Below are 19,499 nucleotides of genomic sequence, written 5' to 3'. Positions count from 1 at the left end.
AGAGACGGGAGGTCCTAGATTCAAATCTGGCCTCAGACATTTCCCAGCTGTGTGACCCTGGGCAAGTCACTTCACCCCTATTGCCTAGCCCTTACCACTCTTCTGCCTTGAAATCAATACACAGTATTGATTCCAAGACGGAAGGTGAGGGTTTTAAAAAATAAAACAAAATAAAATAAAATAAAGAAGGCAGCTAGATGGTAAAATTAATTGAGTGCTAGAACCAGAGTTAGGAAAACCTGAATTCAAAATCCTATCTCAGACACTTCCTAGCTGTATGACCCTCGACAAGTCACTTAACTTGTCTATAAAATGGGTATAATAATAGCCCCTCCTTTTCAAGATTTTTATAAAGATAAAACAAGATAATGGTTATAAAATGCTTTGCAAACATTAAAGCTAGCTATAATTAAAGCCAGGGCAGCAAGGTGGCCCAGTGAATGGGTCTGAAGTCAGGAAGACTCATCTTACGGAGTTCAAATTGTCTGGCTGTGCGACCTTGGACAAGTCAATTAATCCTGTTTGCCTCAGTTTCCTCATCTGTCAAATGGGCTGGAGCAGGAAATGGCAAACTGCCCCAATATCTTTGACAAGAAAAACCCCAAATGGGGTCACAAAAAGTCTGGCACCACTAAGAATGACTGAATAACAGACATAATTAAAGTAAGACTTCTCTTAAAGATTTCATAGACGCTTAAAGGATCCTGGAGTAATCAAAGAATTCCCTCTCTAATTTCATTACTGATTGTCCAGACCTATGAGTTCACTGGGGAAATTCATGGTTTCCTGAAGACAACTGATTTACAAACTAATGCAAATCAGTGTTTGACAGTTTCTAGTCTTTTAAGTCAAGTGACTCATCCAGTTCTACAGGCTAGTATGGCAGGAGGAGGTTAGATTGAAACCCAACTCTTGCTGACTTCCAGGCCCATCTTCTATCCACTCCACTTGGTTACCTCGTCTCTAAATCTGAATTGGCACATATCAGGTTTGCTCAAATCAGGATAGATCTGTCCCAAATCTCATCTATTTCCCTGCCTCAAGGGACCAACCGTGACCCCTCTTTTTCCTAATTCTTTTTTTTTTCCAGTTCCAGAATCCTTCCCTCCATTCCTCCCCCCACCCATTAAGAAGGCCAGAAATCCAATTAGGGGACCCGTCCCCATCATACCCAGCCATCTCTGGTTCCTAAGGGCTTCGGGAGGTCATCTGGTCCATCTCCTTAGCCCACGTCAAGCAGAAGGAAAAGGACTCTGTTTCTAATTCTTCTCACCTCTTTGGGTCCCTGTCTGCTCTCTTCTCTCTTTGCCTGGCCTTTCATTGGTGCACTCATTCCTACAACAGTCTTCCCCTCAAGTCTCTCCGATTGATCCCGGGGAGATCCTCATCCCTGCCGCAGGATCTCATCATTGCACCCACTTCCTCCGAGCTGACTGGGGGCCTTGGGACTTTGGCCTGCTTTGACAGTCACTAGACATGAGTCAGTATTTTATGAGGGGCTGAGATGAAAGGGGCTAGAGCAGAGAGGAAGCCAGAGAAAGCCAATCTCAGCCTCAGGACTTGTCCAACAACATGCCAGGGTTCAGGGGTGCGGGGAATAAAAAGGGGATGTGGGCCCAGCCCCAAGCCTGACGCCTCTATCTATCCGGCAGCAGGCGGGCCTTCAAAGCAATGGGAGGAGAGCAAAGGCTGACCACTGGGCCCGGCCCAGGAATCTCTAAGCATGGGGTGCAGCTGGACTCCTTGATCCCCTCAAAAATGCGCCTCCTCTTACTAATCGAGTCTCCCATCTCCTCTTGTCCCTGAGCTTTAATTCAAATCCCCCACCTCGGCTGATTCACTGGGGCTCCATCTCCTCAATAAGCACCTTTTCCTCACTTAGCCCCATTTCAATCACTGAGCTGAACCCCTCTCTTCAAAGGGCCTCTCAAACCCAAATCTCATTCCCTCACCATCTCCCATGACTCCTTTTTTCTTTTTAACCCTTACCTTTTTAAAAAAGTTTATTTAATTAATTAATTTAGAATATTTTCCCATGGTTCCATGATTCATGTTCTTTCCCTCCCCTCTTCCCACTCCCCTCCCATAGCCAACCTGTAGCAAATGAGCAATTCCACTGGTAAACCTTTACCTTCTATCTTAGAATGTGTATTGGTTCTAAGGCAGAAGAGCGGTAAGGTCTAGGCAATGGCGGCTAAGTGACTTGCCCAGGGTGACACAGTTAGGAAGTATCTGAGATCAGATTTGAACCCAGGACCTCTCAACTCCAGGTCTGGTTTTCTATCCACTGAGCCACCCATCTGCCTCTTCTCCTGATACTCTTATTGAACCCTGCCCCCTACTCTGAGCTTGTTACTTCTCCCATCTCATGCATTGGCAGTATATTGCTCAATCCAAGAGAAGGGCTAATGCCTCAGAAGCAGGGAACTAGAAGGCATGTCAGCAGGAAAGGCTCCTGTGGCCTTTGAAGAAGCCTAGAAGGTCTGAAAAAGAGGACAGAGTCAAGGGCCGGCATGTTGTTTCAGCCCTTTTCTCCTAGACTGAGCTATCTACCATCAGCACATGGGATCAGAGAAGTGAAGGAGAAGAGAGAAGGGGCTCAGGCTGAAGGGCAGGGTTCCAATAAAGGTCCTGGGAGACTTGTCGAGCCAATGGACCTCTGCTTCTAGAGAGAGCTTCTCAAGTCTAAATCGTCTTCATGAGCAAAAAGGTCCCCCAGAATCTCACCCACTCTCCCCTTGGCCATTCATGGGTTGGCTCCTCTGGGGACGTCTAGCCTGGAGTAGCATATGTTGTGGGGGGAAGAAGGATGGACAAGATAACTTATGCCTTCAAAACATGGCCTGTGGGACTGTGAAGTAGAGGGGGTGGGGAAGTGATGCCTAATCCAACAAGTCAAACAAAACCCTCAACTCACCTGTGAGTCACCCCCAAAACTGGGCCAAACCAGTCTCTACGCACGCCTGCACTCACACACCCATGTATGACTGCAGATCCAACCGAAACCCATCTGTCCTTGTCGCCCCACCACCACCACTACCACACATTTTCCAGTGGCTTCCATCCCTGGCCTCAAGCGCCTTCTCAAGGGAGTTGAAAAAGTGGGGGTATAAAAGTAAGGGGGGCCAGGAGCTTAACTCCCTAGACTCCAGCTGGGATTCCATAGAGTCTCTCATTATGAACCATGGGCCAAAAATAGATAGGGAGAGGACTGGGTGGAGGCCACCCACAGCTTCACCCCAGCTCCTTCCCCATTTTGACCTCTCCTCCCTTCTCCCTGACCCCTCTCTCTCCTTTTCTAAAGCTGGGTCCCCGATGATCTGAGAGTCGGACTTCCTCAGGGGCTTGTTGAGATCAGGGTCAGCCTAAATTCCTGCTGTGGGGATCTAGGAATGATGGGACAGGGCAAGGAAGGGGCAGTAGAGAACAAGCAGGACATTTCCAGGAATCAAAAGCATTCATAAAAAAAAAAATCGGTCAAATGCCAGAACTGGGAGGGACCTTAGAACATAGAATGTTAATTCTGGATGGAATCTTAGAACATGAACTGTTAGAAATGGGAGGGACCTTAGAATGCTGAAGGCTAGAACCAGAAGATGCCTTAGGAGACAAGGACCTTAGAATCTCTCTGGTTGCCCCATTGTGTCTCCCTCCCTTCAGTTTCCTGCCTCCACCCTATGAGAAGAGGGAAAGTTGATTCATTAGAATGTTAGAGCTGGAAGGAACCTAAAAACATAAAATGTTAAGATCTGGAAAGGACCTAAATCTGGAAAGATTCTAAAATCTAGACTGTCAACGCTGGGAAGAGCCTTGGGAGACAGGACGTTGGAGCCAGAAGGAAGCTTAGAGAGCATCTAGTCTATGCAGTCCACTTTGCAGATGAGAAAATGAGAGAGGTATTTGCTAATGGTCCATTAGAGAAAAAACACTGGAGTGCTACTCAAAATATCTGGGTTGGGGTCCACCAAAGTTTACCAAACTTAATTATGACCTCAGACAAACTACTTCTCTGGACCTCACTTTCCCCATCTGTAAAATGAGGAGGAGGATGGTATTTGCTCTATCTACCTCACAGGGTAAAAATCATAAACTAAGAGAAATATACATGGATATTGATTTAGAGGTCATCCAATCCCTTCATTTTTTTTAAAGCCTTACCTTCTGTTTTCGTAACAACTCTAAGACAGAAGGGCAAGGGCTGGGCAAATAGGATTAAGTGACTTGCCCAGAGACACACAGCTAGGAAGAATCTGAGGCCAGAGTTGAACCTAAGTTCTCCCAATGCCAGGTCTGGTTCTCTATCCACTGAGCCACCCAGCTACCTACTTCCTGTTACTTCTTGAAGTAAATATAGGAATTAAGGGCATGATGCCCTCTTGATCTGGAAAATCTCGTGTAAAAATGTTTAATCCTCCTTTCATACCAGAGAATTCTGAATTTTTTTCTTTTTCTATTATGGGGTGTTTATAGGAAAAGACATGCATGTTTATAATGTTAAAAGATAAAATATGTTGATAATATATTTTTATGCATTTATGAGTTTCTAGACTTTTTCTGTGTCATGTGCTGTATTATCTGTGGCTTCCACAAAACTCCCCCCAAATTCTCATTTTTTATGCCATTCAATGACAGCAAAACCATGTAGGCTAAAGCCGAAATGTAGAAGAGATATCGACATAAACTTCTGTACGACATTGAAATCTCCTCACAATCTGGCTCCAATCTACCTTTCCAACCTTATTATGCATTGATCTTCTTCATGCCCTCTATGATCCACTCAAACAGGTCTTGTTCTTTGCACTTAGTTCTCTCTGTATAGGCTATCCCCCAAGCCTGGAACTCACTCCTTCTTCACCTCCACCTTTTGGAATTCCAGATCATTTCCAAATCCCACCCACGTATCACCTCCTACATTAATCCTTTTCTTATTCCCTACCTTCCCCCAGCTGCCAATGCCTCCCCAAGAAATTATCATGAATTTATTCTAGATATACTGTATGCACAATAATGTCAATTTTGTTTTCTCCAATAGAATACAAACGTCTAGAGGGCAGGAACTGTTCCATCTTTGTCCTTTTGTATCCCTAGCACCTAGCAGAGCATCTGGCATATTATTGAAGGCTTGCTCATTGAACCATTGATTACCATCTGTATGATCTTGAGCAAGAGACAACTTCTCTAGAGGCCAGTTCTTCATCTTAAAAAAAAAACAAGGAGATTGGACTAGCTCACTTTAAGATTTTTTTCTAATTAAATCTATGTAGATTGCCTTTTGGTTTTCCCAATAGTCCTGGGAAGTGGACGGTACAAGTATTACTATCTCCATTTTACAGATAGAGAAACTGAGGCTCAAAGATGAGAAGTAAGGAAAAAACCTTGTCTAAGGTCGTAGAATGTTATTTGCAGCATTTCACCTCTGATCCAGTACATTATTTTGTTGGTTGCTTTTTTCCACTAGAGCATTAATAAACTACTTCACTTGGCCTCAGTTTCTCCATTTGCAAAATGAGATGTGAAAGTCCTTTGTAAACCTTAAGGTGCCATATAGATAAGAGTTCTCCCTTATTAAGAATAGAATGATAAATAAACTCTGTGCTTTTCATAACAATAAACACACCCACTGTTATAATCAAGAAGGAGAGGAAAGAGTATTGGTTTGATAACACCTAGTACTTAGGTTCAAAGATCTGAAGGTGGAAGGGACCTTTGAGGTCATACAGTCCAACCCCATCATTTAACAAATGAGGAAACTGAGTTCCTGAAATGTGAGGTAGGTGGGAAGGTAGGAAGATACAAGACCAGTGTTCAGACCCAGAACTTCTTAGAATCCCCTCACCCAGAAATCTTTTAGAATGTCAAGACTCAGAGGGCAGCTGGGGAGCTCAGTGGATTGAGATCCAGGACTAGAGACGAGAGGCCCTAGGTTCAAATCTGTCCTCAGACACTTCCCAGCTGTGTGACCCTGGGCAAGTCACTTAACCCCCATTGCCTAGCCCTTACCACTCTTCTGCCTTGGAGCCAATACACAGTATTGACTCCAAGACGGAAGGTAAGGGTTTAAAAAAAAAGAATGTCAAGACTCCTCTTCCTGAATTCAAATCCAGCTTTGGACATTTACTAGCTATGTTACCCTGGGTTTGTCTCAGTTTCCTCATCTGTCAAATGAGCTGGAGAAGAAAATGGCAAACCACTCCTGAATCTCTGCCAAGAAAACCCCAAAAGGGGTCACAAAGAGTTGGACATGATAAGTGAACAACAACATAACACACTCTTCTCTGGAGTCAAGGGGATCCTTGGGGTAGGAAAGCTCCAAAGGCTTTTTAACCTAAAGTGAAGGATGAACAAAATAATAATAATAACCGGCATTTCTCTAGCATTTTGAGTTTTGTAGAATGCTTTACCTACATGATCTCATTTGATCCTCTCCCAAACCCTGCAAAGTAGATGCTGCAGCTATTGTTATACCCATTTTACGGATGAGGAAACTAAGATGTAGAGTGGTTCAGTGACATTCTCAGGGTTCCACAGCTAGTAAACATCTGAGGCAGGACTCCTGACTCCAAATCCAGGATGCTAGCCTCTAGACTATGCTTCGTCTCAAATCAAAACCTCCTTCCTTAGCAGCCATCTCCCACTCCCTTTTTTTTTAAACCCTTACCTTCTGCCTTAGAATCAATACTATATAGTGATTCCAAGGCAGAAGAATGATAAGGGCTAGGCATTGGGGATTAAGTGATTTGCCCAGGGTCACACAGCCAAGAAGTGTCTGAGGCTAGATTTGAACCCAGGACTTATTATCCCTAAGCCTGACTTTCAATCCACTGAGCCACCTAGCTGTACCTTCCCTATTTTCTTATATACATAGTCTTTCCCCTATTAGAATTTAAGCTCCTTGAGGATAGGGACTGGGTTTTTTGTTTGTTTGTTTTTGTTTTTTTTGTGTTTTTATACCTAGTGGTTGGTACCTAGTAAATGGCTAATTCTTTTTCATTCATTAATTCTTTTTTAAAAGTTTTAATTTAAATTTTATGTGTTGATCCATTCTTTCATTACTTCATCCATCCCTTTTCTCACATGCTGAGACCTTTAAGGGAATAGGAGCCAGAGAAATTCATGTAGGACCTTCTCTTGGAAACACAACTTGGTATAACAGAAAAAACTGCCTGTGTGTGGATTCTGCCTCTGGCATTTACCACCTTCACCCCCAGTGACATTGGATAAATCATTTCTCCTCTCTGGACCTCAGTTTCCTCATCTGTAAAATAAAAGGGTTGAACTAGATGGCTCTGGAGGTCCCTTCCTGCTCTATGCTTGTGGTCACTGAGGTTTCCTGTGAAGCCAGAGAGACAACATGAGAAATCCTAGAATCCAAAGATTCATTTGAATCAATAGGACAAAGCTCTCCATTGATTTCTTGCAGTCACATAATCTCCCTCAATGGGTTTCCCCAGCATTGAGTCAGATCCTCTTCCTGGCCAGAGGACACTCCATGGCTCCCATCTCTTCTCCATCCCCAGAGCTTCCCACCTCCCAGACTTCAGGGGTTCTCAGTGGGCTACCTGTCCTATCCATTGGCAGGAAGCATCAATAGTTGGCTTTAACTAAGCGCTGCTAGAATCCTTGCTGTGATTAATAGCCGCCCCCCATCCTTCTGTAAAATGAGGGAGTAGGACTCCGCGATCACTACCAACCTTTCCAGCTTTCAATCACCCGCGTCTGGGCTCCCAGGACTTCAAAGAATCTTCCTGCCACCTCCTCACCAGCCCAGGAGCAAATCTACTTGACAGCTTGAGGCCCAGAAAGGTTGAACAACTTGCCCCAGGACACCCCGCACCTTGGCAGCCCAAATAAGGCTAGAAGCAGATTCCCAGGCCAGCATTTGGGTGCCTGATCCCTTCAGAGGGTGGGGACAGGGTGACTCCCTTCTGACAGCGGGGGACACTGTCCTGGCCGGCCACGCAGAGGGGAGGTCAGGACAGGGACTAGTGGTGAGGGGGTGGGAAAGGAAAAGGACTGGGAGAGGAAAGTCGGCATAGACGGGCTAGGAGGAGGGGCGAGGGGAAAGAAGCGCCGTCACTCCCCAGCGTGGGGTTTGGGACGAAGGTGGGGTGGGAAGAGCCTCGGCTCAGAGCTGGAGGACAGGAATGAATGAACCTCTCACTAGGAAGAGAAGGCAAGAACCAGAGAATGGAGTCCCCAAACCCCACGTGCGTCTCTCCCCAACCAGAGCCCTCGGCGCCTCACCCTCCTCACCTTTCCTCCAGAGACCCGGGGGACTCGGCGGTACCGCTCCCAGGAGGCTCTGGCTCCCTCCGCTCGCCTGCTCTCCCTGGGCGCTGGTGCTGTTTCACCTGGGGTTCCCAGGGCCAGGAGTCGGGGCACCCCGTGATGGGGCGTGGCTCCTGGGGAGGGGCCTGCACCCTCGCCCGGCAGCCCCGGAATTCTTCAGGGCTGCCTGGGCAAGGAGCTGGTTGGGCCGGTTTCAGCTCCCACGGCACTGGCAGCGTAGACTCAGGCTCCCCTCCGCCCTCCCCGGGAGTCACCCCTCGCTCCTCCTGCAGGATGACGGTGACAAGGAGGGAGGTGGTCTTGGCAGGCGATGGGCCATCATGGGGTGGCCCTGGCTCCCCAGACACAGGGGACCCTGTCCCGTGATCATCATAGCCAGCATCCTTTGCTTGCTGAGGAGAAAGAGTGGGAACTAGGAGGGAGAGGGCAGCCTCAGACCTCACTGAATCTTGGGACTGTAGGGTGTCAGTGGCTTCCCCCTGGGCATGGGGCTCTGCCACTTCCTTATCTGGGCTAAGGTCTGCCTCCTCCAGGAGGCCCTCAAGAACAGGATCCCTGGTACCCAAAGCAGCCTCGTGGAAGGGCCCATCCACCCCATGGCAGGTCAAGGGTTGTTTGAGGAGACCAGATGTAGAGGGCTCATCCTCTTGAGATTGTATCAGAGGCTGAGATCCTAGATGGGTGCAAGTGGCCAGGTCAGAAGCACTGCCCACAGCTGGTCTCTGCAGTCGTCCCAGGGAATGAGTGGATGTTCCCAGGCTCCTTCTCCGGGCCCACCGGCCCACACCCCAGTTCTGCAGATCCCATTCAGAGCTGCTCCGGACTCCTGCCTGGGGGAATGATAATCTTGGGTCATAATGCCTCATGGGCACCAACGTCTTGGGCCCTGACTTCCCTGTCCTCCCAGCTCTGGGCAGAATACTCTGGTTCTCGGAGACATTTTAGGAAGAATAGTGTTAAACCAGAGATCATCCAGAAAAGGATGACCAAGATGGTGGAAGGACCTTGAGTCTAAGCCATCTGAGATTTGGCTGAAGGACCCAGGCAAGGGAAACCTTAAGAGACAACATGATTGCTGTCTCTTTGACATTTGACAATTGAATATATGGACTGTCATTTGGAGGAGGGTTTAGACGTGTTCTTGCTTAGTCCCAGAGGGCAGGGCTAGCTAGGAGCCATGGTCAAGACCAGCTGGGCCACCTCCCAGGAGTCAGGAAGGCTGTGTGGACACGTTTCCCAAGCATGTTCCCTGCTCCTTCTCACTACCCTACTCACTGCCCCTACCTAGAGTGGAATGGAAGGAGCACTCAACTGGGAACCAGAAAACCTAGGTTCCAACCCTAGCCAAGGCTTAGTTGTGTGACCCAGAGCCAATTATTTCCCTTTTTGACCTTTAGTCTGCCGCTCCCCCCCTCCCCCATAAAATGAAAGGCTGTTCGAAATCCTTTGAGATATTATGATCTCTGTCTTGCTCCTTGCCAGCACAGATCTTGGGCCTTGGAGTTGGCTAGCTAGGAGGGCACCCTTATGTGTACAACCTGGGTCCACCGGGCCTTGAACCAAGAGGAATCGACCCAGTCCTACTGACAAGGTTGGCCTTGTCCCCTGACAAGGATTAGCCCCACCTTCCCAACAGGCAGAACCTGGACTCTGCCCCTCTTCCCAGGCACCCCCGCCCACAGCCACTGGCTGCTGTTTGGTTGTTATTGTTAAGGGGTAGGAGGTGCCAATCCCAGTGCCAGTCAGGCATAGTCCTTACGGGCAGCAGGGAAGGGAGGAGGCTGGCTTTGGGGAATTGGAGCCCAAAGAAATTATGGACTTGCCATAGGTCACACAGGAAGTCAGGGTCAGAGATAGTACAGGGACTCTCAGTCAGGATGGGAAGGGAGAGCTCACTCTTGGCCAAGGCCCTGACCAGAATGAATACGCTGAGGGACTGGGGAAGTGTACATGCATATATGTCTATGTGTACATAGGGGTGTCTGTGTGTTGGGGGAGTGATGGTGGCTATACAGAAGATCTGAGGAGGCAGGAATAATTCTAAGCCTAGATCAGGGTTTTATTGCTGAGAGTAGATTTATATTCTGATAGCTCCTTGAGAGTAGAGATTGTTTCTTTTTTTTTTTTTGGCATCTCTATCTCCAACACCTGGCACAGTGCCTGGCACATGGTAGGGACTTACTCAATAAATATTTGTTGGCTGATTGGTTAGGATTGACCCAGAATGCATATGGAGGAGAGGGTGAGGGTAACAGCCTTAAACTCAAGTTCCCTCTTCCCTTTGCTTCAGCCCATCCAGGTTGTCCCAATGGGGAACCTTAGCCTGGGACCCCATTGGTGCCAGAGGTCCTAACCCATTGCCCCTCTCCCTCCTGGGAGTCCCTGCCTCACAAGACTCCAAAGAGAATCACCAATGTGTTCCTTTGGGAAATAACATCCCCTTCCTAGTTTCTTCCTCTGAAAAATGGAAATAATGGAACTTTCATTATCTACCTAGCAGGGGTGTCATGAGGAAAGTATTCTGGAACATGCCAAATTCTCTGGAAGTTGGAACTTAGAGATGTAATCCATGGTGCCATAGGGTCCCAGTAGGAAGCCATTGACCCAAGAGCCCAGCTAAATAGCTCTATGAGCTATTATTATTATTGAGATTACTATTGAAAAGAACAACTACTATCAGTATTACCTTGCTGTTGTGGTTGGTGTTGCTGCTTTCCACCAGGTCTGGGCAGCTTTGGCCTTTCCAGGGCCTAGAGGAGAGAGTACCAGGGGAACAGAAGGGTGAGTAGTAGGCTCTCTTGTACTCTTCATTCATTCAAAATCCCACAAGGTTGGATTCCCTCCCATAAGAATATTTTCACCCAGGGCAAGCCAGTTGGGGGAGGGAGGAAGTCAAGAAGAGCAAAGAAGCCAGTCAGACATTGGGCAAAGCTCTACCCTTAGCCCCTTGGGGATTGTAGGGAAAGGAAGGGGCCAAAGGAGCAGTGCCATGGCCAGAGACCCTACGGAGGTGGCTCAGGATTAGTTGCATCCATCAGAAATGCAAAGAGGATAGCAGTCACTTCGGGGAACAAGTGCTCTTTAAGAGATGAGTCAGCACCCTGGGGTAAGGCTCTGTTCACCTTATGCTAGTTACAGCTCTGCCACCCTCTACCCCCTTCCTTTAATGCAGGAGTTCTTAACCTGGGGTCCATGAACTTAAAAAAAAAATCTGATAGCTGCATTTTGATATAATTGGTTTTCTTTATAATTTTATATATTTTATTCTATGCATTTTAAAAACCTTATTCTAAGGAGTCCATAAATTTCTTCAGGCTACCAAAGAGGCCCATGATACCAAAAAAAGGTTAAGAAACTTTGCATTGGACCCTGAGTATTACTCCTACACAAGGGTGGGCAAGAGAAAGTTAACTGTAATGCAAGATTCTTGGTGGAATCACAAAAGAAATTATTCTGCCTCTACACCTGTCTCTTCTCTCTCCACTGCCATCCTCACCCCCTGCTCCCCAGCTCCTTCTCTTACAGACCCACCCAAGGGACCCAAACCCTGCCAGAGATTGGGACAGGACAGAAAGAAGGAGAGAATCACCAATTGTTGGAAGTGACCTTAGAATAAGGAATGTCCTATCTGGGAGAGTGCCAAAACTGGGAGGGACCTAATTAGGAACATGGAATGTCAGCTGGAAATACCTTTGGACTAGAGTAGACTGTCAGCTGGGAGGAACCCTATAGATCCATCTAGTTTCCATTCAACAGATTTAGAAACTGAGATACAAAAGAGGGGATAATTAATGGTTCAAGCCTTTTAATTGTGTCTTCGTGACCCCACTTGGGGGTTTCTTGGCAAAGATATGGAGTGGTTTGCCAATTCCTTCAGAGGAGGAAACTGAGGCCAGCAGGGCAGTCACTTGTCCAAGGTCACACATCTAGTAATCCAGGGAATAGAGACAGACACAAATAGATACAGACAGATAGAGAGTCTCTGCCTAGCGATGCTCCCTTCCCCCATGGCTTCTGCCTGGTCCAGGCCCTGGGGGAGCTGGGATGGGGGCCCACAGGACACGGAGATCCCTGCATTCCCACGGCTGCCTGAAACCCAGGCCAGAGCCATGAACAGGCACACACATGCAGAGCCCGTCATCCACTTCCCTTCGTCCTGACTCTTCCTGACTCACACCTCCCTCTCGCAGGCAGGCTGGGGTAGGAGTCGGAGCTCCAGGATTGGGGCGGGAGTAGAGAGGCTGAGAAGAGTCGGGGTGTGGCTTCTGGCAGTAGGGTTAAAGGTCTGCCGGGTGTTTATTAGGCTTCAGGGGAGATGGGAAAGTCTCCCAATTGCCTTGACCCACACCCACACCGGGAGGCCCTGGGGGTCTTCCAGTATCCCATCCCTCCTTCCAGGCTTCCAGGGGATGCTCTGAGGGTCCCCCCCCCACCCTGCACCGGTGTTCTATGATCCAGGAGCCCTTCCAGCGCCACCAATCTTTGCCCGAAGGTTCCACTCCAGCTCCTACCCAACCGCCCCCGAGCCGTCCTTCTTCCTTGGGCACATCCTGACCAGCCAGCCCAGGCTCCTGGCTTCCTCCTTCTTCCCCAGCTTCCCCTCACCTTCCAGCCTCACAGCTGGCTACGAGGCTGCCCGATGACAGCTGGGGCCCAAGATAAGATCAAAACAAATTGCCGGGGTACCTCTGTACAAACACTCGGAGGCTCGGCACGGTCTACACCCGGTGTCTGTGGATGAGGAGCTTTGATGGTTAAGAATTTGGGTTACCGGGTGGAACTGAGCATTGGCTACGGGAAGGGGGTGGGAGGAGGGGAGGAAAAGAACATGAATCATGTAACCATGGAAAATTTTTCTTAATTAATCAATTAAATAAAATTAAAAAAAAAGAATTTCGGTTACAAGGAGATTGGACACTATGTTCATATACTCAGGAACTGAGGGAGCTGGAAGGAGCCTCAGACTTCACCCAGTCCAGCCCCCTTCCCTTTACAGCTAGGGAAACTGAGGCCTCCAGATCACACATTTAAAGCCCAAAAGGACTTCTTCATTGGTCACTGGTTTGCTTCTTTATGTCCAGATTATGTCCTCTCCCACCCCTGACTGAATTTAAACCCCTTGAGAGGATGGATTTTTTTTTGGGGGGGGGGGGTCTTTTCCCACCTAACAATGCCTGGCACATTGTTGTTGCTCAGTTCTTTCAGTCTTTTCCAGTTGACTCTTCCTGGCTCCACTTGGGGTTTTCTTTGCAAAGATATTGGAGTGGTTTGCCACTTCCTTCTCTAGCTCATTTGACAGATGAGGAAACTGAGGCAAATAGGGTGAAGGGACTTGCCCAGGGTCACACAGCTAGGAAGTATCTGAGGTCAGATTTCAACCAAGGAACAGGCGTCTTCTTGACTTCATTCCTTGTGCTCTATCCACTACCTGACACAGAGTTTGATTTTAAATTTTTCAAAAAATTGATTTTTAGTTGATTATTTCTTATTTAATTTATTTTATTACATTAAAAAGTTTGATTAAATGAACTGAATTGAATTTCCTTTTTTGTAGTTGCCTTATATAGCCTTGCCCAGGATCATACAGTGAGTTGGTGGCAGAGGCAGGACTAGAATCTCAAGAATGCCAGCCTGAAGACTGGGACAAAAGAGATTGAGGCCTATGAGCTGAAGTATACCTGGGCTGGTTTCCACCATACCCACAAGCCTAGGATAGGACTGATGAAAGGGTTAAAGATTGAGAATTCAAAAATTGAAAATGGAGAGTGGATTTAGGGGATAGAAATCCTAGATTTGGGGGCAGCTGGGTGGCTCAGTGGATTGAGAGTCAGGCCTGGAGACGGGAAGTCCTAGGTTCAAATCTGGCCTCAGACACTTCCCAGCTGTGTGACCCTGGGCAAGTCACTTGACCTCCATTGCCTAGCCCTTACCACTCTTCTGCCTTGGAGCCAATACACAGTATTGACTCCAAGACAGAAGGTAAGGGTTTAAAAAAAAAAAAAGAAATCCTAGATTTAAGCCTAGAAGAGATCTCAGAGGCTCTCTGGTCTCACTTCTCATTTCACAGAGGGGGAAACTAAGGCCCATGCCACCCAGGTGGTAAGTAGAAAATTAAGATTTGATTTCAGGACTTTGGATTCCAGATCCAGTGATCTTTTTCTGCCTCAATTTCCTCCTCTGTAAAAAGAAGATAATAATAGCACTTACTTCCTAGAGTTGTTATGAGGATCAAATGAGCTAACACATGCACAGTGCTTTGCAAACTTTTAAGTGATAGATAAACCTATATAAACAAATGCTCTACAAACCTAGGTAAATGCAATTATTTTTGTTATTTTCATTGTCATTTGGCTGTGTGACCTGGACAAGTTGCTTCCCTTCTTTGGGGTTTGGCTTCTTCATCTATAAAATGAAGGGCTCGATTGAGAATATTGGTCACCAGATCATTTCCAAGCTCCCTAATAGTTCTAAAGTTTAGGATTTCAGGCTTTTAATATCATGTCCCCTTGGAAAGCAGGGTGGTAGAGGAAGGAAGAGATGAAATAAAATCTATTAAGCACTGTGCTAAAAGTTTTACAAATAGTATCTCATGTAAACCTCACAAGAACACTGAGAAGTGGGTGCTATTCTCTCCATTTTACAGTTAGGGAAATTGAGGCAGACAAAAATGAAGTGATTTGGGGACCGCTGAATAGCTCAGTGAATGGAGAGTCAGACCTAGAGATAGGAGGCCCTGGGTTCAAATCTGACCTCAGACACCTCCATGTGTAACCCAGGGAAGTAATTTAACCCTATTTCCCTGGTCCTTAACTCTTCTGTCTTAGAACTGATACTGAGTAAGATAGAAGGTAAGGATTATTTTTTTTTAAGGGAGGGGAGCAGCTAAGTAGCTCAGTGGCTTGAGAGCCAGACCCACAGTTGGGTTCAAATTTGACCAGATATTTCCTACCTGGGTGACCTTGGGTAAGTCACTTAACCCCCATTGTCTAGCTCTTACTACTCTTCTGTCTTTTATTGGTTCTAAGACAGCAGGTAAGGGTCTAAAACAAAATAGAAGGTTATCTCCTATGGTATATCTACTGATGTTTACAGTAGTAGAAACTAAAGTCTTAGTATTAGTATGAAAATTATTTTGACTTCCAGGTTCCCAGATCCACTTTGAGACGCCCCTCTTTTTTTTTTTTCCAAACTCTCACTTTCTGTCCTAGTATCAATTGGAGGACAGAAAAGCAGCAAGCAATCAGCCTTAAGTGACTTGCCCAGGGTCACACAGCTAGGATGTGTCTGAGGGCAGATTTGAACCCAGGTCCTTCTGACTCCAGGTCTTTCACTCTATCCACTGAGCCCTAGCTGCCCCAATCCCTGGATCTTAGAGAACTGCCTGGGATGCACAGAGAAGTTAGTGACTTGTCCTAGGTCATAGGTCTAGAGTTAGGAGGGACTTCAGAAATCATATAATCCAATTTCTGTCCTTTTCCAGAGACCAAGGTGTTAAGTATCATGCCCAAATTCACGGTGCTAATAAGCATCCCAGGTAGGAGGGATGGATCCACCCTGGCGCTTTTACTCTAATTCCAGGACTATGCTATACCCCAATCTAGCACGCGTCGGAGGCACGAGTTGAGCTCAAGGCATCTTGACTCCAGGAACACTACCCCATGACATTTAAAATTCCGTTCACCTCTCACTCCCAAGAAAACCTAGAATGAAGAATAGGGAGTCTTCCAGCGCAACGATTCCGCATCCCATGGTCCGCGTTCTCTCCAATCCAACGTTCTAATTAGGGACCTGCATTCCACGGCTAGTATTTAATGTTCTCTGTTCCCTCCAGCGTCTCTACCCTTCTGTGCACACCTCAGGCACCCAGCGCCCTTGAATCCCGGCGCAGATCCGTCCCAGATCCCGGGAAGCCCACCCACGAGCGCGTAACCCTCCTCTAAAGAAGTCCTTCCGCGATGACAAGTTTCCACCCCTCTCACCTGTCCGGGACTCTGGGCTTTCCCGGCAGAGGTGGCTCCTTGCCCCTCCTGTCCCTCCGGCCCCCCAGCCCCGCTAGGACCTGGGTCAGGCGGGCTCCCAGAGCCCGAAGCCTCGGCCGCAGCCGGGGCCTCTCGGCCATGGCAGGGCAGGGGGCCGTCGAGGATTAGCTTTCTTCGGACGCTCCTTCCTTCCGTTCTCCCGGAGCTGGCCTTCTAGGACAGCTGAGCAGCGGCAGGGAGGTGGGGATGTGTGTGTCACCAGGATTCCATAGCGTTTACTGAGAAAACACCCCTCACCACCCGCCCCCGCCCACTGAGCAAACAGGAGCCGGGCCGGGAGCAGACGACGGCCGAAGGTGAGGGGCGGGGGGAGCGTCGTGGCAGACACTGGGTCGGCTCCTCTTTTAGGCTCTAGGGATTTAACGGGCCGGACTGGGGCGGGGAAGGGAGGCGAGGCTCCCGTCCCTGACCGCCCCCAGAGCGCTAGTCTCTCTCACGCCTTGGGGCTGGGCTGCGAATCTCACTGGTCTGCCTCTCTCAGCACTCTTAGGTGGGCGATCCTGCTTCGGGCTGCCAGGGGAAGGGAGTAAGGGAGCGGGGGCCAGAGCTGGGGACAAGGGTCGGAGGAAGCTGGAGGTAGATAGGTGAGGGAGGCACCCATGAGTAAGGGCTGGGGCCAGAGTCTAAAAACCTCCTCCAGCGTTAGACCTGGAAAGGTTCCGGCCAGCTCCCTGGCTAGATTTCTATTCCGCTCAAATCTGTTTGAAAGTGGCGTTCAGTTCAACAAAGGAAACCCCTTACTCCCTCCCTCCTAAAGCTAGCGGGGGATAGGAGACAGAAATCAAATCAACCTCGGGCTAAAATCATTGACCTAAATCTTACAGGAAATCTTGTCCCCATTGTCTAGCCCTTACCACTCTTCTGCCTTAGAACCAATACACAATATTGATTCCAAGATGGAAGGTGAGGGTTAAAAAAAAAAAAAAGACCACACTGGCTGTAGATACTTGGGTCTCTAGGCCTTGAGTGGACTGGGTTCCCCTTCTCCCCTCATCCATTTCAAGGCTTTCCCTTGTCATCTCTGCCTCTTGGTTTCTTTCCGTGGCTTCATTCAAGACAGCTTCTATTTCACCTTGTACTTTCTGGAGCCCTCTAGAGTCAGGGATCACCTCCCATCTACTCAGCATATATGTTGTTTCCCTTAGACTGAAAGATACTTGAGGGCAGGGCCAATTTTTGCCCATTTTTATTTAAAAAAATTTTTTTAATCCTTTCCTTCCGTCTTAGAATCGATACTATGTATTGGTTCCAAGGCAGAAGAGTGGTAAAGTTTTGCCCTTCTTTTAAGCCCTCTGAGCTTAGCACAGTGCCTAGTACATGGTAAATGATTATTAATAAATACTTGTTCACTGACTGACAAATTTGCCACTCTTTTCATAGTCAGTCAATGAACATTTATTAAGTACCTACTATGTGTCAGGCACTGTGCCAAATTCTGTGTATACAAAAAAGGAAAAAGACCATCCCTGCTCTGGAGAAGGTCATAGTCTAATTTATTATGATCCTTCAAATTACTTTCTACTGGACCCAATGAATCTTTGGACCCTAGTAAAATTATTTAGTCTCTGAACATATTTCCTCCTCTGGAAAGTGGGGATTCAGTTATACATTTGTTCATCAATTAACAAGCCTTTATTAAATATCTACCATGGGCTAGGTGTTGAACTCAGGGCAAGGAATAAAAAGACAAATTGGAATTCTATTTCTGTCTTCAAGGAGTACACTTTAGTCCCAGGACAATGACTTGCACATATGTTGATACACATAAAACACAACCAAGGCAAATTTGAAATAACCTTAGGGGGATTTAATGCCACTGGGGTGGGGGTGGAGGGACAGGAAAGACCTCATGCAGGCATTCCCTGAGCTAAATCTTACGGGAAACCTGGGAATTTAAAGACAGAGGGAAGGAGAGCTTTCCAGGTATGGAAAGGGACAGAGATGGGAGACTAAGTGACCTACGGGAGGCTCTGCTGAAAACCTGCTCTGACCAGACACTGTGCTGATCAAAGTGCCAAACTAAAAACAAATAGAGCCTTTGTAAACTCTCTGATCCTTATCCCAGCTCTTCTAGCAGGTTGCTGGGACTTCCCTGGCTTCGAGGGCAAGCTCTAGTATGGATATCTGCCCCTTGAAGGCTTTCAAGGTCCAGCTGTCTCTAATCATTCTTTCCTTGGGAGCCTGTTGGTGTCTAGGTACATATTCTCTGTGCATGTAGGTGTCTCTGGACCTGTTTCCTCCTCTGGAAACTGAGGAGAGGAGCAGGGAGGTACAAATAACAAGGCATAGGAACAGAGGTTCATGGTTCTCATTTGTAAAATAAGGAAAATAATGATGGCTCCCTTGCAGAGTTGTATCAAGGACAAGATTGGATAACATTTGTAAGTATTTAGTGCTATAGAAATGCTGGCTATTGTTTGTTTATTATTATTATTATTAGTCATAGATACACATGAGCCTGGGTATGGAGAGCAAACCACTGGCTCAACAGCTTCCTCTCTCCCCACCCAAAGACTTACAGCATTAATTGCCTAAACCACCACTAAGAAAGAACAATTGTATATTTGATATGCCCAGTACCCAAGAGGCAACCAATCAAAAAGGTACACAGGAAGCAGATGGAAAACATTTATTGAATATCCTGAAGTCTCTCAAGTGGAAGTGGAAAAAGTTGCCTGACCAAGAGAAATCTGTGCATACTTATGAGGACTGGCCAATGGGAACCCTGCTCTTTTTTACAGATGGTCCCTGTCCTCAAAGATCTTACATTCTGCTGGGTAGGATGAGGATAACTGATAGATCTCAAACCCATCAGTGACTTACAGGGAATGTCTACATGTGAAGACTTCCCTCAGATAGAATGGGATAGATGAGAACAATTTGTTCCAATAGCTACAAAGGCAGCTAAAGCAGATACCATGGAGCACTTAGAGCTTGACCAGACATCAAAGATGTCAAGGTTGTCCACTGCATCCTGGACCATCACCAGCCATCCTGACTTATGTCTTGCCACTGGACTCTGGATGACTCCGGAAGAGAGGGTGAGGCTGATGGCTTTGTGCAACTCTGCCCCGCTTAAATCCAATTCATATGTAAATCAAGAAAGTCACAGGTCCTCTTCCAAAATGAAGGATGAAAAGAGATAATAATGAAAAATGTTGGTACAAAAAT

At 47.2% G+C, this 19,499-nt stretch overlaps 1 protein-coding gene across 1 annotated transcript in view; it reads right to left on the bottom strand.

Moving 5' to 3' along the window:
- CRYBG2 (crystallin beta-gamma domain containing 2) overlaps positions 1-16,694 on the bottom strand; it is a 42,070-nt gene extending 25,376 nt beyond the window's left edge. The window contains exons 1-3 of the mRNA XM_056795485.1: positions 16,269-16,694; positions 10,976-11,039; positions 8,254-9,119 (exon numbers count right to left, since the gene is read on the bottom strand). Coding sequence (XP_056651463.1) covers positions 8,254-9,119; positions 10,976-11,039; positions 16,269-16,408 — 1,070 coding nt within the window. The 5' untranslated portion in view covers positions 16,409-16,694. The remainder of the gene's footprint in view (positions 1-8,253; positions 9,120-10,975; positions 11,040-16,268) is intronic.
- Positions 16,695-19,499: the final 2,805 nt, after the last annotated feature.

This window comes from Monodelphis domestica, chromosome 4 (genome assembly GCF_027887165.1).
Source record: "Monodelphis domestica isolate mMonDom1 chromosome 4, mMonDom1.pri, whole genome shotgun sequence".
Classification (NCBI taxonomy): Eukaryota; Metazoa; Chordata; class Mammalia; order Didelphimorphia; family Didelphidae; genus Monodelphis; species Monodelphis domestica.
The sequence above is the reverse complement of the archived record's forward strand: the minus strand, read 5'-3'. Positions and strand labels throughout refer to the sequence as shown.